This window comes from Papio anubis, chromosome 1, assembly GCF_008728515.1.
Source record: "Papio anubis isolate 15944 chromosome 1, Panubis1.0, whole genome shotgun sequence".
NCBI classification, from domain to species: domain Eukaryota; kingdom Metazoa; phylum Chordata; class Mammalia; order Primates; family Cercopithecidae; genus Papio; species Papio anubis.
In genome coordinates this window covers 1052354-1077127 of record NC_044976.1, presented here as the reverse complement: position 1 = coordinate 1077127, position 24774 = coordinate 1052354, and the positions used below count along the sequence as shown (strand labels likewise).

The 24774-nt window shown below is 50.8% G+C and overlaps 1 protein-coding gene across 4 annotated transcripts in view; it reads left to right on the top strand.

Moving 5' to 3' along the window:
- The first annotated feature begins 3368 nt into the window (after positions 1–3368).
- The window catches only part of CFAP74 (cilia and flagella associated protein 74), a 77847-nt gene continuing 56441 nt past the window's right edge, over positions 3369–24774 (top strand). The window contains exons 1-6 of one of the 4 annotated variants that reach the window (XM_009212431.4): positions 3369–3545; positions 16529–16614; positions 18472–18556; positions 18671–18883; positions 20339–20437; positions 21693–21797. In XM_009212431.4, the coding sequence (XP_009210695.3) occupies positions 16548–16614; positions 18472–18556; positions 18671–18883; positions 20339–20437; positions 21693–21797 (569 nt within the window). In that variant the 5' untranslated portion in view covers positions 3369–3545; positions 16529–16547. The remainder of the gene's footprint in view (positions 3546–16528; positions 16615–18471; positions 18557–18670; positions 18884–20338; positions 20438–21692; positions 21798–24774) is intronic. The other 3 variants (XM_009212386.4, XM_003890986.5, XM_009212504.4) reach the window with 3 other exon arrangements.

Genomic DNA, 24774 nt, shown 5'->3' with positions numbered 1-24774 from the left:
CCCCCACATGCCATACAATTAAGTTCATTTGTTTCATTCTGTCTCCAGTTTTTAGATGCTTTTCTATTTTGATTTATTTTTGGTTTTCTAATTACACAGTTCTATAGCTGAATGTAAGCACATTTAAAGAGATCTGCTTTCTATTCCTGTGCCCTTCTGCCCAGATAGTAACCTTTTTAATGTCAAAAAATACACATATATATTCTTATTGCCCCTGCTCCTTCTTACATAAATACTATACACACTTTTCTTCATCTTGATTTTTTTTATTTTTTTGAGACAGGATCTCACTTTGTCACCCAAGCTGGAGGGCAGTAGCACAATCACAGCTCAGGGCAGCATCAACCTCCCGGGCTCAAGAGGTCCTCCCACCTCAGCCTCCTGAGTAGCTGGGACTACAGGTGTGTGCCACCATGGCCAGCTAATTGTTTTTTTTGTATTTTTTTAGCATCTGGGTTTTACCATGTTGCCCAGGCTGGTCTCAAACTCCTGGACTCAAGCAATCCTCCCTGTTTGCCCCCCAAAGTGCTGGGATTAGAAGCTTGAGCTGCTACGCCTGGCCTGAATTTTTTTTTTTTTTTTTTTGAGATGGGGTTTCACTATGTTGCCAAGGTTGGAGTGCAGTGCTACAATCAGAGTTCACTGCAGCCTCAGACTCCTGGGCTCGAGCAATCCATCCTGCCTCAGCTTCCCAAGTAGCTGGGACTGCAGGCTCAAGCCACCATGCCTGGCTTGATTTTTTTTTACTTAACAATGTATTCTGGAGTCACTCCACAGCAGAACATAGAAATAAATGGTCCTTATGCCTTCTTTACAGCTGACCTTCTTTACAGCTGACCTTCTTTACAGCTGACCTCCATCGTGTAGCTGTTCCACAGCTTCCTTAACCAACCAGTTCCATGGACACGAGGCTGTTCTCAGGCTGTCACTGTCCTTTCCTTCTTTCCTAGACAGTATGTGTGTGTGTGTGTGTGTGTGTGTGTGTGTGTGTGTGTGTATATATATATATATATATATATATATATAGAAAGAGAGAGAGAGAGGGAGAGAGAGTTGGAGTCTCGCTCTGTTGCCCAGGCTGGAGTGCAGTAGTGTGATCTCGGCTCACTGCAACCTCTGCTTCCTGGGTTCAAGCGATTCTCTTGCCTCAGTCTCCTGAGTAGCTGGGATTCCAAGCATGCGCCACCACGCCCAGCTAATTTTTGTATTTTAGTAAACAGGGGTTTCACCATATTGGCCAGGCTCGTCTCGAACTCCTGACCTCAGGTGATCCACCTGCCTTGGCCTCCCAAAGTGCTGGGATTATAGGCGTGAGCCACCACGCCCAGCCCTTTCCTGGAAAGTATATTAACAGTTCACTGGGAAAGGTCCAGGGAGGCAAAGCTGATAAGGAAGAAGCCCTATCATTTCCACAGAGTCAGGAAGAAGTATAATCTCTCTTATAAAAGTGAACCTGGGCTGGTAATGGTGGCTTGGTTCTATTCCTCAGATTCTGAGAAGGAAAGCGATCTGGCACCGCGGAAGGAGGATGAGTGCAGCGGTGGTGTGGCGTCACCCAGCTACTTTCCACAGCCATTCTCATGGGTGCTGGGCATTCTGCAAGGTGTCTTGCCTCTGATGGATCAGGTTATGGTCCCGGAAAAAACCAAAGGACCTCCCAGGCCTCACTGTGGCATCACGAGCAGGCCTCCCTGCCAGTCCTACGCATGGAGGGCTGAAAGACTGCTGGGGTAGGGGGCGCGTCCAATTCACTCGTGAGCCCAGTTCTTGGCATAGAGTGGCCCAGTGAAAGAGACCACTCCCTTTCCTCACACTCCCACATCTCCATTGCAAATGGCCCCCACGGGCCAACTGTGCGAGAAGAGCCTCCGGTGTAACAGGATGGAGACGGCCTGGGCAGCAGGGGGTGGGGACTGTGGGGAAGGCAGTGGGGAATGTCGGAACGGGCTTGGCATGTTGGGCCCATCTTTCATTTTGTTTTTTGTTTGTTTGTTTGTCTTGAGACAGAGTCTCGCTCTGTCGCTTAGGCTGGAGTGCAGTGGCACAGTCTCGACTCACTGCAACCTCCAACTCCCAGGTTCAAACGATTCTCCTGCCTCAGCCTCCGGAGTAGCTGGGACTGCAGGTGTGCGCCACCACACCCGGCTAATTTTTGTATTTTTAGTAGAGACAGGGTTTCACCACGTTGGTCAGGATAGTCTCGAACTCCTGACCTCAAGAGATCTGCCCAACTTAGCATGAGCCACCATACCCAGCCGGGTTTTTGCTGCTTTTGATTTTGAAACAGGGTCTTGATTTCGCTCCGGTCAGAGGGTGATGGCACCATCATAGCTCACTGGGACTTTGCTATTTACTTTTACAATTTTTCTTTTTTCTTTTTTTTTTGAGATCGAGTCTCTCACTCTGTCACCCAGGCTGGAGTGCAGTGGGTGCTGACCGCTCACTGCAAGCTCCACCTCCTGATTCATCACCATTCTCCTGCCTCAGCCTCCCCGAAAGTAGTTGAGACTACAGGCTCACACCACTTCCCAGCTAGTTTTCTCTTTGTATTTTAGTGGTGAGACGGGTTTCACCCCATAGCCACAGGATGGTCTCGGGACCTCCTGGGACTCCTCGGATCCGCCCGCCTCGCCTCCCAAAGTGCTGGGATTACAGGCGGAGCTGACCGCCTCGGGCTACAATTTTTCAATTGGAGCCTTGCTGGAACATAAAATCCAGTTTTTTTGAGCTGGAGTCTCATTCTGTCATCCAGGCTGGAGTGCAGTGGTGTGATCTTGGCTCACTGCAACCTCCTCCTCCTGGATTCAAGCGATTCTCCTGCCTCAGCCTCCTGAGTAGCTGGGATTACAGGCAGCTACACCACGCCTGGCCAATTTTTAAAGACAGGCGATGGGGTTTCACCATGTTGGCCAGGCTGGTCTCGAACTCCTGACCTCAAGTGATCCGTCTACCTCGGCCTTCTAAAGTGCTGGGATTACAGGCGTGAGCCACCCTGCCCGGCCCGATCTTCCATTTTCAAGAGAAGAGAAAAATACCCATTTTCACGGGAAACCTCCTAGTTTTTTAGGTTGACAATGACTTCAAACCATCGTGCACCTGCCCCGGTCCTCTGAGCCCCCGCGCCCGTGCTGAGCTCCTCCAGGCCCCCCAAGCCTGTCTGTCACCTCCAAGGCTCGGCCCTGGGCCAGGCCTGGACGTCTGGGACCCCGGAGACGTCCCCCCACCCGCGGCCTGTAGCCTGCCCCTTCAGCCGTGCCTCGGGGCCCGCGACCGCCCCGCTCCTGCCGGGAGAGCAGGCCCAGCCCCGCCCCGCGCCGCGCGGTGGGTGGTGGGTCGGACCAAGCCACCCGCTCCAGTCGGGGAAGCAGCACGGGCGAGGCTCCCCCACCGGCCACGATGGAGTCTTCCGTTGCCATGGAGCTCCCCGCTCCAAACCACGCCGCTGGCGCCGCGGACGGCCTTCGCCAAGGACCGCCGCCTCCCGGAGCAGCCCGGGGCTTCTGTGCCCCCGGACCCCGAGAACCTGGGACCCAGGCCAGCCAGAGGTGGGTGTCGGGGCGGATGCGTTTGACCCTGGGGCTGAGCTGGAAGCGTTTGACCCCCGCCCCCCAGGCAGAACTCCGTCCCATATTAAACGCCTTTCCCTGAAAGCTGTGCCACAGAAATGACTGTTAATACTTCTAGTCCCTGGTTCGTTTCAGGGAACCCCGACGCTGGCACAGCCTCGATTGAGGGGCCCGCACCTGACTTTGCAGCAGATGTTATAATAATGTATTATTATAACACATTTACAAAAACATTAAACAAAAATCAAGGGCCAGCCTGTCTGGTAAAAAGTTAAGACTCATGAGTGTCTGCCTAGCTAAAAAGGAGAGCATGGTCTATAGCCCCAAAGGCGTTTGGTTTTAGTATGTATAACCTGGTTTTGGAAGCTGATTTGCCTCTAGTATTTTGTTACTACTAAAGGAATACTCCTTTTGTCTGCATAAGCCAAGTATTGAGGTAGTCAGCAGGCCTGCTCTGGGGCCCACAGTTCGAAAGAAATTGACAGCGATTCTCTGGGTAAAGATGATGCATAAATGCGCATGTTCAACTTAGAGATTGGTTATAAAGCGAACATCAGTAGCTACTACCCAAGTTAAGAAATAGAACATCAGCACCCCAAAGTCACTCCCCCTTGCCGTTCACAGACCCGCTCTTCTTGACCATGTCTGACTTTTTCTTCAGTTTTACTTACCTATGCATGCGTCCCTAAACAATATAGTTAACTTTCACTTATTTTAAACTATATAAACTTTATATATATATAAAATTTTAAAGATAATATATAATTTTCTTTAGTTTTACTTAACTATGCATGCGTCCCTAAAAAATATAGTTAACTTTCACTTATTTTAAACTTTATATAAACTTATATAAAATTTTAAAGAATGTATGTGGTATTATATAAATATATAATATAAATATACTATATAAACTATATATAAAATATATATAAACTATACATAAAACCACATATAATTTTATGTAAGTTTAATAATATATACTAAACTTTATATAATACTACATATATTCTTTAAATTTTTTTTTTTGAGACAGAGTCTCACTGTGTTGCCCAGGTTGGAGTATAGTGGGGCGATCTTGGCTCACTGCAACCTCCACCTCCTGGGTTCAAGCGATTCTCCTGCCTCAGCCTCCTGAGGGCTTATAAGCGCCTGCCACCATGCCCGGCTAATTTTTGTATTTTTAGTAGAGACGGGGTTTCTGCATGTTGGCCAGGCTGGTCTTGAACTCCTGATCTCAAGTGATCCAGCCGCCTCCGCCTCCCAAAGTGCTGGGATTACAGGCGACCAGCCACCATGCCCCATTAACTTTCACTTATTTTAAACTTTATATAAATTTATTTATATAAAATTTTAAAGAATATATGTGGTATTATATAAACTTTGTATTATATAAAGTTATATATTATATATATATAAGGTTTATGTAATCCCACATATACTTTTATATAAGTTTAATAATACATATAAACTTTATGTAATACCACATATATTCTTTAAAATTTTTTGAAACAATCCCAAACTTGTATAAAAGTTGTAAGCTCAGCACAAAAAAACTTGTCGTGAAGTGTTTGAGAGTAAGTTGCCTTCATGGTGCTCTGTCGCCCCCCACCCTTGTCGAGTGTATTTTTCCACAAACAAGGACATTCTCCAACACAGCCACACAGGAGGACACAGGCCTGTTGCTGTGTTTACCCCACAGTCTGTCAAACATGCTTTGCCAGTTAATTGCATCAGGCCCCCAACGTGGAAGGATCCAGCCTGGAATCACTTTACACTGAATTCTCACCATACCTCTTTATTCCCCTTCGGTCCAGAACATTCCTTGGCCTTGCTTTGGCTGTCATGACCCTGACACCTTTGAAGGTCATGGGCCAATTACTTTGTAGAAAGTCCCTCCATTTGGTTTCTCTGCTGTGTCCTGGTGATTAGATTCCCACTGTGTGTCTCGGAAAGTCACAGAGGTAACGCCATAGCCTGTTCGTTCCATCCAGTCAGTGACTCACAGTGGTCACGCTGTCACGTTACTGGTGATGTTCACTTTGAGCTCTTCATCAAGGTGGTATCTGCCAGCATCTCCACTGGGAAGTATTTTTTTCCTTCGTAATTAACAAGCATTTTGTTGGAGGTACTCGGAAGCTATGCAAATATGTTATCACTCCCAGGCTTGGCCTAGGAGGCTGTCACGGTGGACACCTTCCTCCCCTGCCTGGGCTCTGATACACTCTGCTGGACCACACCTGGGGCTGCCCTCTTCCCTCTCAGGCTCTGCCATCCAGCTCTGAGCCTCAGCCGCACACACCCCCACCCTCCTCACCCGGCCAGGCGCCCGCATACAGCTCTGAGCTGCAGCCACACATACCGGCACCCTCCTCACCCAGCCAGGTGCCCGCATACAGCTCTGAGCCTCGGTCATACACACCAGCACCCTCCTCACCCAGCCAGGTGCCCGCATACAGCTCTGAGCCCTCATCGCACACACACCAGCACCCTCCTCACCCAGCCAGGTGCCCGTGATACAGCTCTGAGCCTCAGTCAGACACTGGCACCCCTCCCTCACCCAGTCAGGCTCCAACAGCCCAGCCTGGCCACTGTGGATCCTGCTGCACCCTGGCCCACCAGGAACCCACTGTGACAGTGAAGTGTAGAGGAAGAGCATCAGGCGTGCTCTGTCTTTTCTCTCGGGGTTGTGTGAGAGATTCATCACACAGTGGCACCATGGCCACTCAGGCTGCCCCTAAGCCTCAGGGACCTGAGAATATGACCTACTTGGACTCTACGGTGATGCCTGTGGGTAGTTAAGAGGAGGACATACTAGAATAGGGTGAGCACCTCATCCAGTATGACCGTGTCCTTATAAAAGGAGAATGAGCCGGGCTGTGAGCCTGGACTAGTGACTTTGGGAGGCCGTGGATCACGGTGGCTCGAGATCGAGACATCCTGGCTAATGTGAAACCCCATCTCTACTAAAAAATACAAAACCAGCCGGGCTGGTGGCGGCTTCAGTCCCAGCTACTGAGGCTGAGGCGGAGAATGGCTGGAACCCGGGAGGTGGAGCTTGCAGTGAGCCGAGACCAGCCACTGCACTTCCAGCCTGGGCGACAGAGCAAGACTCCGCTTCAAAAAAAAAAAAAAAAAAAAGGAGAAATTTGACATAGACATGCACACAGAGAGAATGTCCTATGAAGATTGGAATTTTGGGTTACAAGCCACAGAACTAATCAGAAGCTACAAGACAGGCCTGAACAGGCCCCCTTCCTCGTGCCTTCAGAGGGAGCATGGCCCTGCCAGCAACCTCGGGTTTTAGACTTATGGCTTCTAGTACCGTGGAGATAACTTCTGCTGTCGAAGCCACCCAGGTTGTGGTACTTTGTTGGCGGTGACCCCAGGAAGCCAAGACAACGGGTGGGATTTTCTGTAGGGTGTTCTGGGAGCCGGAATGCTGAGCTAGAGGGTGCCGTAGGCAGTCTGAGCCTCTTCCCCAAAAAAACCCATCAGTCCTGATCCTCCAACCCGTGTGAGCATGCAGGGGACACGGCACGCCCTTTGACTAGGACTGTGAAGTGCCTGTTGAAGTCTTTGCCCATTTTGTATGGGGCTGTCTCTCACTCATTCGTCGGATATTCCTTACGTGGTCTTGACAGTAAACCCTCTGCTATGCTGTGATTGTCATCTACTTTGTAGGTTTTCTTTAACTTTCTCCCTTTAGGATGTCATCTGAACAAAAGATTTGGTTTTGTTTGTTTGTTTGTTTGAGATAGAGCCTGCCTCACGCCTGAGCTGGAGTGCAGTGGCACAATCTTGGCTCACTGCAACCTCCTCGGGCCTCCCAGGTTCAAGGGAGTCTCTACCTTGTCCACTGACTTACTTGACCTGACCCAGGGGCGACCCACCTACCTCGCCTCCCAAAGTGCTGGGATTACAGGTGTGGAACCACTGCCCTGGCTTGGAATGAAAGCGTTTTGTTTTGTTTTTTTGGAGATGGAGTCTCGCCACGCCCAGCTGGAGTGCGTGGCCGATCTCAGCTCACTGCAAGCCTCCGGCCTCCCACGCTCACGCCATTCTCCCCTGCCCCCCAGCCTCCCAGCAGCTGGGACTACAGGCTCGGCCACTCACCTCGCTAGTTTTTTTGTATTTTTAGTGGGAGACGGGGTTTCACCGTGTTAGCCAGGATGGCCCCCACCCTGACCCTGCAGGATCTTCATCTCGCCTCCCAAAGTGCTGGGATTGGTGGCTAAGGTCACTCTTCCGCCCCGTGACAGTTTTAATTGAAATGTAAGGGGAGCCATGCTGGTGGTCAAGTTTGTAATCCCACTTTGGGAGGTCGAGACGGGCGGGTCACGAGACAGAGTGAGACCATTCCTGAGCAACACGGTGAAACTCCGGGTTCTACTAAAAATACAAAATTGCTCGGTGGTGGCGCCAGTCCCAGTTAGCTCGGCGTCGCAGGCAGAATGGCCAGGCCCCTGGGAGGCGGAGAGTTTTTGCAATGAGCTGATCTCGCCACTGCACTCCAGCCTGGGCGACACAGCTGCACTCCGTCTCAAAAAAAAAAAAAGAAATGGGCAACCTACCAACTTTTCCCTTTGTGCCTAATGTTTTTAGTGTCTTATTTAAGAAATTCTGAGGTAACAAGGCTCCATTCCTACCCCCCATTGACTCCTCGCTAACACACACACTGTAGCAGAAATTTGATTTTTCCCAAACGAGTCTCTAATCCACGTGGGATCGATCTTCAGGTGGGTGCCGACAAGGACGTCCATTCCATGGCGGCTGCTCAGCAACCCTGCTTCCATCCTGCATAGCGCTAGTACTTGAGGGCCGATTTCTGGCCTCTCTGATCTGTTCCTTTGGTCTGTTTGTCTTGGTCAAAGCACTCTACTGTCTTAATTTTACAGCTTTAGAATCAATCTTGATATCTAATGGGGCAACCCTTCCCCCTTCAGAACTATGGTTCCATTGTTCTTCCATATATATTTTACAGTTCACCAGATGAGTATCTCTCTGGCATGCAGACACACACACACATTTCTGTTGGGATTTGGATGGGGGTTTTAGGGAATCTGCAGAGCACTTTGGAAAGGACTGACTTCCTGACAACATTGGGTTTCTAGTGCTTGAACATGCAGCTGTTTGTTTATTTATTTATTTATTTTTATTTATTTTTTTGAGATGGAGTCTTGCTATGTCACCCAGGGTGGAGTGCAGTGGCACGATCTCGCTCACTGCAAGCCTCACTCCGGTTCAAGCGATCCTCCTGCCTCAGCCTCCCAAGTAGCTGGGACTACAGGCGCCCGCCACCACACCCGGCTCATTTTGTTTTTGTATTTTTAGTAGAGATGGGGTTTCACCGTGTTGGCCAGGATGGTCTTGATCTCCTGACCTCATGATCCACCCAATCACCTCCGCCTCCGAAAGTGCTGGGATTACAGGCGTGAGCCACCACACCCAGTCTATTTATTTATACTTTCTTTTAGAAAAAACCTTTATTATGGAAAATTGCAAAGTCAAAAAAGCCCCAGGTGTCAGCCTCACAGCTGCCTCCTCTCCCAGTACCCCTCCCTACTTGTAGTTCTGACCAGTGTTTCAAAGAAAATCCCAGGCGTGATATCATTTCTCCTGGAAAAACCTTTGTAGATGCCTCTGACAGATGGAAACTTGTTTTTAGCATAACCACAAAATCATCAACCCCAATACAATTAATAAGTTCTTTGTTTTTTGTTTTTTGTTTTTGTTTTGTTTTTTGAGACGGAGTCTCGCCTGTCAGCCCCAGGGCTGGAGTGCAGTGCCGGATCTCAGCTCACTGCAAGCTCCTCGGGCCCGGTTTACGCCATTCTCCTGCCTCAGCCTCCCCGAAAGTAGCTGACTACAGGCTGCCACCGCGCTTCAGCTAGTTTTTTGTATTTCTTTTAGTAGAGACGGGTTTCACCAAGCAGCTGCGGGATGGTCTCCATCCTGACCTCAGTGGATCCTCACTCCGCCTGCCTCCCAAAGGTGCTGGATTACAGGCTTGAGCTCACCAGCGCCCGCCGCTTTTGGTTTTTTGAGACGGTGCCCGGCTCTGTCACCCAGGCTGGAGTAATGGCGTTGGATTCTCACCAGACCTGCTTATCCCTCCACCAGCTCCTGCAATGCCACTACCTGTCCTGTTCACACAGACAGTTTCACCATGTTGCATGGTCTCAAACCCTGACCTCCTAAGTGATCTGGGTTCACTTCTCGGCCTCCCAAAGTGCTGGGATGCTCTGAGTAGGTGTGAGCCCACCACACCCGGCCCACATTGGTCACTCTTAATGGAAACCACGCCAGTTTGTGCTCGCTTTCAGGAATTGTCCGCAAATGTCTTTCACAGCTATTTGTTTGAATGGGAGATTCTAACAAGATCCCCAGGTTGCATGTGGCCAACTTGTCTCTCGAGGCTCTTTTTTGACTTAAAGACCCCCTTCCTTATCTTCCCCCAGGGCCATTTATTTGTTGAAGAAACGGGTCATTGACCGATGATTTTATGTCCATTCTTTAATGTTGTCTGAGAGGTTCTCATTTTCTCTGTGGAGGTCTGTGTGTCTTTTGTTGTATTTATTCTTGAGCATCATGGTTTTTATGTAATTGTAAATGGTAGCTTTTCTAAATCTTATTTTCTCATTATTTCTTCTGATAAATAGAAATATACCTCTGGTTTTTTATTATTGAAGTTGCACCTAGCAACACATTGTTGTTTTAATTAACAACTTATCTGTATATTTGTTTGATTTTCTATGTATACAGTCATTTTATCTGAAATAATGACCCATTTTTCCCTTCCATTCCTTATGCCTTTTATTTATTTTTTTCTTTCTTTCTCTTTTTTTTTTTTTTTTTTTTTGAGGCAAGTCTGCTCTGTTGCCCAGTTGGAGTATAGTGGTATTGAGTCTTTGGCTCACTGCAACCTCCATCCTGAGTAGTTTCAGCAATCTCTTTCCTGCTTCTCAGCTCGCTGAATAGCTGGGATTACATAGATGTCCCCACCACACCCGGCTAATTTTGTATTTTAGTAGAGCCGGGTTTCACCATGTTGGTCAGGCTGGTCTCAACTGACCCTCAAGTGATCCAACTACTTTGGCTCCAAAAGTGTTGGGATTACAGGCGTGGAGCCACCGTGACCCGCCATATTTCAGGAGCCCTTCTTTCTGTTATTGCCAGTCCACTTAGACACCCACATGAGATCACATGCTTAATTTGATTTTTTCTCTAATTTTTCATATGTTTAAAGTAGCACCCATAATGAATAATTTGATCAATGAATAATCTGATCAATCAACATTAAATGCAGATTTGAAGCTGCTGAGTCTTCCTGGTGAATCGAACATGTGGTTAGAATGTGTCCCCACTGCTGTTCCTGCTTTTTGCCTAAGTTTTTTGTCTGTTTCTAGACAACTCCAGTAACTTCCTATTTATGGTACCTGCATTTCTTTCTGACTTTTAAAATGCAATGCTTCTTAAGCTTGTGTTTTAGATGTCTGTCTCTCTCTTTTTTATTTTTTTATTTTTTTATTTTTTGAGACGGAGTCTTGCTCTGTGGCCCAGGCTGGAGTGCAGTGGCACAATCTCGGCTCACTGCAAGCTCCGCCTCCCGGGTTCACGCCATTCTCCTGCCCCAGCCTCCCGAGTAGCTGGGACTACAGGCGCCCGCCACCTCGCCCGGCTAATTTTTTGTATTTTTAGTAGAGACGGGGTTTCACCGTGTTAGCCAGGATGGTCTCGATCTCCTGACCTCGTGATCCTCCTGCATCGGCCTCCCAAAGTGCTGGGACTACAGGAGTGAGCCACTATGCCCGGCCTGGATGTCTCTTTTAAATTGTAGAGATTGGCCAGGTGCAGTAGTTCGCACCTGTAATCCCAGCACTTTGGAAGGCTGAGGTGGGCGGATCATCCGAGGTCAGGAGTTTGAAACCAGCCTGGCCAACATGATGAAACTCCGTCTCTACCAAAAATACAAAAATTAGCTGAGCGTGGTGGCCCGTGCCGGTAATCCCAGCTGCCCAGGAGGCTGAGGCACAAGAATTGCTTGAACCCAGGAGGCGGAGGTTGCAGTGAGCCAAGATCACACCTCTGACCTCCAGCCTGGGTGACAGAGTGAGACTCTGCCTCAAAAAACAAAAACAAAAACAAAAAAAGTTAGTTTGATTTGTTTTTGTGGTTCTTGGTTTTGTTGTTGTTGTTGTTTAGTTAGTTAGTTAGTTTGTTTGTTTGAGACGGAGTCTCACTCTATCCCCGAGGCTGGAGTGCAGTGGCGCGATCTCGGCTCGCTGCAAGCTCTGCCTCCTGGGTTCACACCATTCTCCTGCCTTAGCCTCCTGAGTAGCTGGGACTACAGGCACCCGCTACCACGCCCGGCTAATTTTTTGTATTTTTAGTAGAGATGAGGTTTTACCATGTTAGCCAGGATGGTCTCGATCTCCTGACCTCGTGATCCGCCCGCTTCAGCCTCCCAAAGTGCTGGGATTACAGGCATGAGCCACCGTGCCCAGCCTGTTCTTGGTTTTTAATGCAATTTGATAATATACTTCCCTTTAGCTTGGTTATTTAATCTATATTTTTACCTTTACTTAGGTTTTAACCTGAAAGTTTCTTATTTTGTTCGTTCTTCAACTTTTTTTTTTTTTTTTTTTGAGACTGAGTCTCATTCTGTTGCCCAGGCTGGAGTGCAGTGGCATGATTTCAGCTCACTGCAACCTCTACCTCCCGGGTTCAAATGATTCTCCTGCCTCAGCCTCCTAAGTAGCTGGGGTTACAGGGACACGCCATCACGCCTGGCTAATTTTTGTATTTTCAGTAGAGATGGGGTTTCACTATGTTGGCCAGGCTGGTCTCAAACCTTAAGTGATCCACCCGCTTCGGCTTCCCAAAGTGCTAGGATTATAGGTGTGAGCCAGCTCACCTGGTTTGTTCTTCAACATTTTTACGAGAATTAAAGTACAGTCCTATCCAGCATTTCTGATGGTTTTCAGTGTGATGACGGCACACTGGCCAGCCACGTTACCGCGGTGGAACTTCCGCGCTTTCCTGGGTCTCTCGGTTCCCGATCCCACTGCTCCCACCGGAGGAGCACCTGAAGCTACCCATTCCTGAGCCTTTCACAGCTGTGTGGCAACGTCGGGTTTGTTCTCAGCTTCCCCTGCAGAGCGTCAGCCAGCGCCTCTGTCTGCAGGGACAGCCACCCTCATCCCTCCACCTCCCGCTTTTCTTTGCTCCTGTTTCTCCCACTGGCCCTTGCCCTGGTAGATTCATGTACTGAAAACAGTACATCTACCCCCTGTTGTTAGTGAGGACTCAGGAGAGATCAGAGGTGACTGCCTGTTGGAAGTGCTGTCTTTAACGGATGCTCAGTGTATGTGGTTTCGTGTGATCATCTGAAATGGAACTGTGTGTGCGCAAGGACACCTTCTATAAGACTGTCACCCACTGGGTGTCCAGCAAAACGAGGTCACGGAGGCCACAGGGAATTCATGAGCACCGAGCTGAATAGGTTTGGCCATTTTCTAAATATCTTCTGAAAACCCTGCCATTCAAAGACTAGCAAGTTAATCAGTTCCTTCAAGGGGAAAAATATGGTTGGAATTTTACAAGATGCCTTAAAATTCTGCCTCTCAGGACTTTAAAATGCAATTATTTCTTTGTAAGTTTAAAAAATTTCTGGCATTGATATATTAATAATTCATCCAAGAAACATTGCTAGGCACTGAAATATTTTTAGTGAATTATTCTGAAGCAATTGCTAAGTTAAGCAATGAAAAACAGTCCTCTACAATTTTACAGTTTTAGCATCTCATACATAATGTCAACATTTATGTACATTTCACCTGGAATTATCATTTCAATGTGAAATAGTAATGCTAATTCCCAATGTAAGATGTCTGTCTCTATGATAGATATGTTGACTTGTAGGCCTTTTTTTTTTTTTTTTTTTTTTTTTTTTTTAACAACTTTAGAGTCAGGATCTTGCTCTGTCACCCAGGCTGGGCTGCAGTGGCACAATCACGGCTCACTGCAGCCTTGACCTCTTGGGCTCAAGTGATCCTCCCACCACAGCGTACTGAATAGGTAGAACCACAGATACGCACCACCACGCCTGGCTACATTTTTTTACTTTTTTTTTTTTTTTGAGACGGAGTCTGTCTCTGTCGCCCAGGCTGCTAAGATGCAGTGATGTGATCTCAGCTCACTGCAAGCTCCGCCTCCTGAGTTCACACCATTCTCCTGCCTCAACCTCCCCAGTAGTTGGAACCACAGGCGCCCGCCACCACACCAGGCTAATTTTTTGTATTTTTAATAGAGATGGGGTTTCACCATGTTAGCTAGGATGGTCTCAATCTCCTGACCTTGTGATCCACCCGCCTTGGCCTTCCGAAGTGCTGGGATTACAGGTGTGAGCCGCCGCCCCTGGGCACTTTTTTTTTTTTCTAGAGATGTAGGTCTTACTGTGTTGCCCAGGCTGATCTCAAACTCCTGGCTTCAAGAGAGCCTCCCAGCACAGGCTCCCATGTTGCTGGGATTACAGGCATGAGCCACTGTGCCCCGCTGATTTGTAAGCATTTGACATTAGCTCTTTTGTATATTAATCATGGTACACGCATGATGTGATTAATAGGTGTTAAAACCAATCACATATTTAAGGTATAATAGAAAATAGACACTGTCTGGGCGCAATGGCTCACGCCTCTAATTCCAACACTTGAGAAGGCCAAGGCAGGTGGATCACTGGATCCCAAAAGTTTGAGACCAGCCTGGGCAACACGGTGAAACCCTGTCTCTACAGAAAATACAAAAATCAGCTGGGTGTGGTGGTGCGTGCCTGTAGTCCCAGCTCCTTGGGAGGTTGAAGCAGGAGGATCGGTTGAGCCCAGGAGTTCGAGGCTGCAGTGAGCTGTGATGGCACTACTGCACTCCAGCCTGGGCAACAGAGTCAAATCGTCTCAAAAAACTAAAATAAAGTTAGACATTAAATTTGATTCTCACCAGAAAAAATAAGTAAAGAGTTTGTGATTTTGTGATTTTAACATTGTTTCTTTTTTTCTGAGACAGTTAGAATGCAGTGGCATGATCTCAGCTCACTGCAGCCTCCACCTCCTGGGCTCAAGCAATTCTCCTGCCTCAGCCTCCCATGTAGCTGGGACTACAGGTGCCCGCCACCATACCTGGCTAGTTTTTGTATTTTTAGTAGATACGGGGTTTTACCATGTTGGCCAGGCTGGTCTCAAACTCCTGACCTCAAGGGATCCACCCACCTCAGCCTCCCAAAGTGCTGGGATCATAGACAGGAGCCACTGCGCCCGGCCTGTTTCTTGAGTGAAATTATTTAGTTCCAACATACGGACACAGAAGATTCGGTACCAAGAGTTCCACACGAGCAAGCTCCTAACATACCCAAAGTGATAACCAAAGTGTAATGATAATTTTGAAATTATTTAAGAATTGGTTTCGGTGCCAGATGTAGTGGCTCAAGCTTGTAATCCCAACACTTTGGGATTGAGGTGGGCGAATTGTGGCTGAGACCAGGAGTTCAAGACCAGCCTGGGCAACAAAGAGAGACCCCCCCCCCATCTCTACTATGAATTTAAAAATTACCTGGGCATGGTGGTATATGCATGTAGTCTTAGCTACTTGTGAAGCTGAGGCAGGAAGATTGCTCGAGCCCAGAAGTTTGAGGCTGCAGTGAACTATGATTGAGTCGCTGCACTACAGCCTGGGCAACAGAGTGAGACCCTGTCACAAAAGAAACAAGAAACTGCCCAACAGTATTTCCCAGTATCCCTTTTACACTCCCACCAGCAACACGGGTGATGCCAGCCCCTCCACAGCCTTAAGTGCTACCGCCATGCTCTTGATCTCAGGCATTTTTTTTTTTTGAGATCGGAGCCCCGCTCTGTCAGCCTAGGCTGGAGTGCAGTGGCTGCATCTGCTCACTCGTGCCTGGGCTCCCAGGTTCACGCCATTCTCCTGCCTCAGCCTCCCGAGAAGTTTGGGACCCAGGCTTCCACCACCACTCTTCTGGTTAATTTTTTCTATTTTTAGTAGAGATCTGGGTTTCACCGTGTTAGCCAGGGATGGTCTCAATCTCCTGACCTGTGATCCGCCTACCAGCCTCCTCCTTTCAAGTGCTGGGATTACAGGCGTGAGCCACCGCGCCTGGCCGATCTCAGGCATTCTAATCAGTATGTAGTAGTATCTCATTATGGCTTGATTCATATTTCCCTAAAGATGCTGATGTCACACGGAGTTTCACATGCATATTGGCTTACTTGTATATCTCTCTTTTCTTATGGCTATTCCAAATCTTTTGACTTTTTTTTTTTTTTTCCTTGAGACAGATTCTCGCTCTTGTCCCCAGGCTGGAGTGCAGTGGCGATCTCAGCTCACTGCAACCTCTGCCTCCTGGGTTCATGCCATTCTCCTGCCTCAGCCTCCCGAGTAGCTGGGATTGTAGGCACCTGCCACCACACCAGGCTAATTTTGTATTTAATTATTTTAATTTTGTATTTGCTGGTGGGAGTGTAAAGGGATACCATGGAATACTGTTGGGCAGTTTCTTTTTTCTTTTGTGACGGGGTCTTACTCTGTTGCCCAGGCTGGAGTGCAGTGGTGCAATCACAGCTCACCGTGGCTCAGCATGTTGGACGGGCTGGTCTGGAACTCCTGACCTCAGGTGATCCACCTGCCTTGGCCTCCCGAAGTGCTGGGATTACAGGCATGAGCCACCATGCCTGGCCTCTTTTGACTTTTTAAACTGGAGTTTGGACTTTATGTGGTTGATAGGAGCTCTTCGTGTGTTCCAGATGTAAGACCTGTGTCAGAAATGTGTGTGCTGCCAACATTTTTTCCTAATCTGTGGTTTATTTTCTTAATGTCTTCTTTAAGAGAAAGTGTTAATTCATCGTTTTTTTAATCTACGATTTTACTGATCTATATTTTGTGGTCATCTTTTGTAGCTGATTTCTATTTCCCAGCATGGAGGACGACGGCAGCCTGCTCTCTGAGGACGGGCTTTTGGACGATGCCCCCCTTTTGGAAGATGGTAATAAAGCTTCTGTCACAGCAGCACAAGTTTCACCAACAAGAAAGACAAACGATATGCTTCGTAGTCACCCTTTAATTCCGTTTATTTGTGGGAGAGGGTATCTTTTACACTCACATTTTTCTCTCAAAGAGGGAGCTTATATTATTGTCTTTATTTGAAAGAAAGATAAATTGTGGCTGAGATGTTGAAGGCAGCAGACCGTAGTTTTCTAGTTTCCAACATCAGTATTGAGAAATCTGATGCCATTTTTATCCCAGTCCTTTGAATGTGACCTATTTTTGTTTTCTTTTCCTGGAAGCTTTTTTTAAAAAATCTCTGATGATCTGAAATTTTTCTGAGACGTGCGTTGATTTGGTTCTAGTTCTGGGCACAGGCAGGCCATCGCAATCTGCAAATGCATTTCCTTCCCACTCCCACCCCACTCCCCACCTCGTTTTGGGTTCTGTAGTGTGCTGAGTCAGCTGCCCGTCCCCTGGCGCTGGGTGGCCTTCTCCCCCCTGCCCTTCACCACCGTCTCCTTCTCCTGCCCCACTTGCAACTGTGGCTTTCTGCCTTTTCCGTCATTTTGACTGAGATTTAATGAAGGGAAGAAAAGCTGTGTTCCATTTGCCATGTTTTGCTGGAAGTCCACTGTAATCTTCCGAGATAGTGACCTTCAGCCTCTTTTGTCTGCGAATCGCTTTACGTTCTTAAAAATTATTGAAGAGCCAGAGAGCATTTGTTTATGTTGCCTATATCTTTCAATACTTACTGTATCAAAAATTAAAGCCGAAACCATTTTAATACTTAGCCACTTAAAATAGCAATAACAAACCTATGGTGGTAACGTAAGAGTCCGGTTTAACAGAAGACAGCTGGCGTCTCAGAGCTGTCTGTTGTGATGTCACCTGTCACACGCAGCCTCTGGAAAACGCCACTGTCCTCTCACGCGAAGACAGTGAGGAGACAAATGTCGTGCGAGTGTGATCATGAAGACAGTTTTCACCTCGCAGGCCCTGAAAGACACTCAGGGACTCTCAGGGTTCCCTGGATTTTGCTTTGAGTACCATCAAGTTAGAGCTTGTCAAGATTTATCCTAAAACTGGCCAGGTGTGGTGGCCCACACCTGTCATCCCAGCACTTGGGGAGGCCAAGGCAGGTGGATCACTTGAGGTCAGGAGTTCAAGACCAGACTGGCCATGACGGGGAAAGCCTCTCTCTACTAAAATATAAAAGTTAGCCAGGTATGGTGGGACACTCCTGTAGCCTCAGCTACTCGGGAGGCTGAGGTGGGAGGATCCCGTGAACCTGGGAGGCGAAGGCTTGGGAGAGCCAAGATCGCACCACCGCACTCCAGCCTGGGCGACAGAGACTCCGTGTCAGGTTCACAACTACGCCGAATGTCATGTTGAGGTCCAAAGGGAGTGGATGGATGAGTGGAGGGAACCCTCGGGGGGCCGTAGGCAGGTGAAAAAGGATTTTATTCAGCAGCAGCTCTCACCAGTGGCTTTCTCTCACGCTGTCCGCCCTGTCCTGGCTGCTTAGTCCGGTGGCTCCCACACACACAGCTGCACTGCTGGCTCTCCCTTGACTTCAGGGTCAGCAACTTAACTCTTTCTCTGGGCACGAGCCAAGCGGTGCTGAGCCCGGGCTCCCCTACATCGGTCTGCAAAATGGATGTCCCTGACTCTCTCTCTCGGGGCGCCAGTGCCGCAATCCCACTGCGTCACCCAGGCTGTTTACCTCCGCCTGTGCCTGCTTGGCTGGTTCCTTACACTCTGTCCCAAAAAAAGAACAAGATTTATCCTAAAACTTCAGACACAAATGTTTGATCTACTTTTTTTTTTTTTTTTAACCTCTTGCCTTGATTTCTAGAAAGAGATGAATTAGAGGATCCGGAGTTTGACATCGGATGTCTTCTACAGGAAGCTGAGGATGACATGGACCCAGGACACAGCAGGTAACTCAGAGGGTGGGGGGTGAAGGGAGCAGGGCGGCTGCCTCCTCCCTCCCACAGGCTGTAGCTCCCGCAGCTCCCTCCTGAAGCAGAACTGTCAGGTACCTACCCCAGCAGGCCACACCGAGGAATGAGTCCTGAGCCTGCGGCCAGGGTGGTGGTAGCTGGTGTCCTTTTCATCCTAAGCTCAGTGAAAGAACTAGATACTGATACTGATAAACTGAAGAAGAAAACAGCTGAGGACAGAATGCAGGCATTTCACCTGCGACAGAACCTGAGCGCCCTGGATAAGATGCGTGAGGAGCAGGAGCTTTTCATTGAGAAGATGAGGTGAGCTGGGGCTGAGGCCACTGCACCTCCGCCTCTTGCCGCGCCCCGGGCCGTGATGCGGGTGCAGCAGGGGTGGTCCTGTGCCTGTCATCACCCTGAGGGCCTGCAAGGGAGGGTCCCACAGGGTCTCCATGGAGGAGCAGTTCTGCAAGCCCCACTCAGGAGCTGGTGCCCAGCGCTCCCAGCCCCCTTCCCACAGAAAAGGCGGTAACAAGCGGTCCCGCCGCCCCCGACGCCAACCAGAGCTGCCAACTGTCAACCTTTCACCGTAGCTTCTTTCTCTTTGTTTGTGTGTGTGTGTATTTTATATCTACGGGTTTTTTTGCTAAAGTATTTTAAAGCAAATTACAGACGTGATACTTCACTCCTAAATATTTCAGTGTCTCCTAAAAAATAAAAGCATTCAGCTGAGAGTGGTGGCGCACGCCTGTGGTCCCAGTTACTTGGGAGGCTGAGGCCAGAGGATCGCTTGAGCCCAGGAGGTCAAGGCTGCAGCAAGCCTGGGCGACACAGCAAGACCCTGTCTCTAAAAATAAAAAAACTAAAAGATAAATGTTCTTCTGCATAACTTGGGCACCTAACCTGGGTACTTCGCCCAGGGAAACTACAGTTTCCCTCCTCGGCTCCTGCAGCGCCTGTATGTCTTCCAAGTGACCTTCATGGCCGGCGCGGTGGCTCAGCCTGGAATCCCAGCACTTCGGGAGGCCGAGGCGGGTGGATCACCTGAGGTCAGGAGTTTGAGACCAGCCTGGCCAACATGGTGAAACCCCATCTCTACTAAAAATACAAAAATTAGCCGGGCGTGGTGGCGCATGCCTGTAATCCCAGCTACTTGGGACGCTGAGACAAGAGTATCACTTGAACCTGGGAGGCAGAGGTTGCAGTAAGCCGAGATCCCGCCACTGCACTCAGCCTGGGTGACAAGCAAGGCTCTGTCTCCGGGGGGGAAAAAAAAGTGACCTCCAGAGCTCATGCTCTGGGCTTTGCTCCACTGTATGTACCTGAGGCCAGAGTCGCCCCCAGGAACTACCATGTGAACCGGATTCCGACCCAGTCCATGCCCCGCTGGTGATCTGGGCCTGCCTGGCCCACGCTCTGGAAGATGGTGGAGGAGCTCCAGCTCATCCCCTCCCGTGGGCCCCAGACCTCCCACCATGTGCCCTTCACAGGCAGGAGCATGCTTGTTTATGCAGACTCAGGTTCCCTCCCGCTCCTGCACTGTCCTCGGCCCCAAGAGCATGTCACCTTCGGGTGGGAGCCACACAGTTGCCCCTGGGCAGAGTTTTCCAAAAATGGATGACAGGACCCTGCTTGTGTGGCTGGAAGGTGTTAGAGAGACCCCTGACCTGGGGGAGGGGGCTCTGGGAGTCTGGCTCTGCCTCACCTGGCCCCACTGCCACTTTGGAGGCTGGAGTTTCAGGGAACCATCATCTGACCCTTGCTTCCCTGTTCCAGAGGGGAGCTGCGCGCCTGTCGGCAGAGGCGGGACCTGATCGGCAAGCAGCAGGAGGCTGTGGCAGCCGAGATCGCCTCAGAGGGAGAGGCGGGCAACATGTAGGTGGCCCTCGACAGAGGGCAGGGAATTGGGCATGAGGTCAGAGCAGAGGCTCATTCGTTCACCCACAGTGGGGCGTGAAGCACCTGCTGCGTTCAGGCCAGTGAGAAGCCCCAGTGTGAGGCCACAACACACACACAGAAGCATGTGAGGTTGGCAAAGCTGGGGCCTGGAGGGCGCCAGGGCTGGATCTCTGGGAGGCAGGACTGCGTGGATCAGCAGTTGGGGGAAGGCCCCTCGGGCCACTCTTGCCTGGGGCAGCAGGGCGGGGCAGCTGAGGGCGGGGTGAGAGGTGAGAGGCCCACATGGGTCCCACAGTGCCAGGTGGGAGGGCCCGTGGACGCTGGAAACGCCAACACTCACCGACAGGCACTCCCAGAGCTGGCTCCACGGCTGCCGCTCCAGCCTCGCCTCACCCTCCGGGGACCGGGTGCCTGCAGGGCCTGCTGAGGTCAGCCCAGCCCTGGGAAGGCCCCAGCAGGTGCCCGTCCTGGAGGTGCTGGTGCAGCCGTGGGGAGCAGAGGGCCAGCAGCCAGGGGCAAGGGAACCAGCAGGTCCTCCCGGCCCTGGAGGGTGAGGGGCTTCTGGTCACTGTGGGCTGGGGGGGCCTGAGGGTCAAGGAGCAGACGGGGCTGCCCAGGTCTCTGCGGGGTTTTGACCTGCCTCATTCCTGGACCGTGGCACCCAGGATCTAGGGGTGACTGCTGTACCTGGCCAGCTGCTCAAAGCCCACCCCTTGCATCCACATGGCCGGGACCTCCGGCCAGCATCACGCTGTGCCGCTCTCGTGGGCAACTGCCCACTGCCGGGGAAGTGGTCTCCAGGAGTGCGGCTGGGCTGGCGCTGGATGTGCACTGTGTGGATGATGCCCAGGAGGGGAGCAGGAGGGAGGGAGGGGACTCAGGGCGCCCCAACGCCAGGGCCTGGGGCTTGTCACATGTGCTGGGTCCTTCCCAGGCCAGAGGCCTGGACGTCTGCTGCCCCCAGGGGCTTCATGCAGGGGCGACTGAGGGTCCAGGGCAGGCTCCCCAAGCCCTCACTCCTCCTGGGGCTGTGCCATGTGAGCACTGCCTGCCCAGCAGAAAGTGGGCATGTGGAGAGCCTGCCACCAGCCCCACACTCCACCAGCTAGGTAGCCCAGCACCAAGATTTCCCTCCTGAGGGAGAGGAGGCCAGGGGGTGCCAGGTGAACCTGGGTGGCCCCTGGGTGACTGAGGCCTGACACACGCCCGGCCTGTGCCTTCGCCACTGCAGGGCCACTGTGGGCCGTCTCCAGGCCGTGTCCAGACGCCTGTTTGTGGAGCTGGAGAATGAGAGAGACCTGCAGTCGAGGACTGAGGCCGTGCTGAGGGAGAGCGAGTGAGTCAGTGTGGACTGGCAGCGGGGCCTTCCCACCTGGGGGCGGAGAGCAAGATCTGGGGGGTTGCACCTGACGGGGAAACTGCCGGGAAGTGGAAAGGGGACTCGGCGAATGCAGTGCAGTGGTTGGAAGGATCAGTCTTCACGTCGCCTTTTTCCGTTTCTCTGGGTTTGTTTATGTTCCTAGGAACTCCAATATCAGGTGATTTTTCCTCTTTCCTCGTTTCTCATGCTTTGCGCTTCCACAGAACAGCGAGCTGGGTTTTCAGAACCCAGGAGAGAGACGCTGCCTCGTCCTGAATGCTTTCCTGTGGAGCTGGGCTGGATGCGTCGAGCTGCCTCTGGCGAGTTTGGCAAGAAGGGGTTTGGGAAGGTGCACGAATTGCTCAGAGCGACTGAAGGGACACTGAGCTGGCCTCAAGTAGGACTCCCGAACCACGTGGCCCCCAGCCCCGGGAGCTGCAGCCAGGTCCATGGCGTCCACAGCACTGACCCTGCACGTGCCCAGGATGACCTAAGCTTTCCAGCCTGGGCAGGGCAGGGGGCACAGAGAGGGCTGAGCGCGGGCCTCAGGCCACCCCGCCCACAGGAGTGCTCATGCCACCGGCCCTTGTGCGACCTAACATCTCGGCCCCACCCCAGTGAAGACACCACTGGGCTTTGACCCAGTCTCTGACCCGTGCTCGCTGTGATGTAGTCACGACCCAGTCTCTGACCCACACTTGCTGTGATGTAGTTTCTTTTATTTATTTATTTATTTTTTATTTTTATTTTTTTGAGGCGGAGTCTCGTTCTGTCGCCCAGGCTGGAGTGCAGTGGCCGGATCTCAGCTCACTGCAAGCTCCGCCTCCTGGGTTTACGCCATTCTCCTGCCTCAGCCTCCGGAGTAGCTGGGACTACAGGCGCTCGCCACCGCGCCTGGCTAGTTTTTTGTATTTTTTAGTAGAGACGGGGTTTCACTGGGTTAGCCAGGATGGTCTCGATCTCCTGCCTCGTGATCCACCCGTCTCGGCCTCCCAAAGTGCTGGGATTACTGGCTTGAGCCACCGCGCCCGGCCGCTGTGATGTAGTTTCTGACCCAGTCTCTGACCCGTGCTCGCTGTGATGTAGTCACAACCCAGTCTCTGACCCACACTTGCTGTGATGTAGTCACGACCCAGTCTCTGACCCACACTTGCTGTGATACAGTTTCTGACCCAGTCTCTGACCCGTGCTCCCTGTGATATAGTCACGACCCAAGCTGGTGTCCAGTGCCCTGCGCCGTGGCCCCACCTGTGAGGACAGCAGGAGGGGTGCAGGGGAGGACACTGAACCCAGCTGCAGCTGAGCGTGGAGGAGAGCACTGTCCGTGGTGGCTCTCCTTTGACAATGGCTCTGTCGTGCCCCTCTCGCTGCTCAGCAGCACCTGTGCCAGGGCGGGGGGCTTCACAGGGCTAATGAACCCCAGAAGGCCTCACTTTACTAGGTTGCTGTGATTGTCCACTTCTTTAAAAAAAAGAAAGAAAAAAGTTTTTGGTCTGGGCACAGTTAGTGGTTCATGCCTATAATCCCAACACTTTGGGAGGCCAAGGCAGGTGGATCACCTGAGGTCAGGAGTTCAAGACCAGCCTGGGCAACATGGCAAAACCCTGTCTCTACTAAAAAATACAAAAATTAACTGGGCTAGTGGTGAGGCACCATGTCCCACAGCTACTCGGGGAGGATATAGAGGCCAGGAGGAGGCTCAGCTGGAGCCCAAGAGGCAGAATTTGCAGTGGAAACCAAGGTGCGCCATCCACACACTCTAGCCTGGGCAACAGAGTAGGCAAGACTCTGTCTTAAGAGGACAGTATGAGTGGCTCACTCTGCATCATCCAGCACTTTGCAGGAGAGCCAAAGAAGCGGGCAGATCCACCAAAGGTCAGGAGATCGAAACCGTCCTGGCTAACACAGTGAAACCCGTCTCTACAATACAAAAAATTAACCGGGCATGAGTGGCTGAGCATAGGTAGTCCCAGCTACCTCTCTAGGGAGAGGCAGAGGCAGGAGAATGGCATGAACCCGGGGCCCAGGCTTTACAGTAAAGAGCCGAGATAAGCCACTCACTCCAGCCTGGGCCACAGAGTGAGACTCTGTCTCAGAAAATAAATAAATAAATAAATAAATAAAGTTTTATTTTGAAACAATTCCAAACTTACAGAAGAGCTGCAAAATGGCAGCAAGACCCCCTGTGCCCTGCGGCCCTGTGCCCGGAGCTGTGCCCGGAGCCGTCCCCAGAGCCCATGTGGGCGTTGTGTCCAGGGTGACCCCTGCTTCCGCCCCAGTCAGGGGGAGCCTCAGTACTTCTGCTTGACAGGTGGATGCTTGCAGTTCTAGGGATCATGAATAAGGAGCTGTCCCACTTCCTTACTAATGACTGTGCTTGAGTACCTCTGGGGGTGATGACCAGTCCCCTGGGTGTCCTCGTGGGACCGCATGTGGCTGCCAGACCGCCCCGTGGGGCCAGCCGCTTCTTCAAGCGCGAAATAGCGTTCCTGGGAGAGCTGATGTGTAGCTTGTGGGGAGAAGCTTTGAGGCTGGGAAATCCTGCTCCATGTCCCTTTTCACACGAGCACGGCATCCTCCGTGTTTCTTGCCAGAAGTAATTCCTGCTGTGATGGCTTCTAAGGGGTGACTTTCCAGTTCCACCATCCCTTCCTATTAGTTGGCTTTCCACTGTTAGGAGAGCGTTCCCCCTCCGTGTTTGCTTTCGCCCGTGTAGGCTAGAGTGCTGTATCCTGTGGAGTCTGATCCTGGCCATCAGGATTTGTCTCGTGCTGCAGCCCGCCCTCATCCTAGCCGGGAAGTGGCATCCCAGCCAGCATCCTGCGTTCATGTCCTGCAATAAGCTCTGGGCCCGCGGGTGTGTCTGAGGGGCAGCTTGGGAGCTCGCGGCCCCAGCTTCCAGTGTCGGCCCCGGGAGTCCTCCGTTGTGGCTCTGGGACAGGTGGCGGAGCTG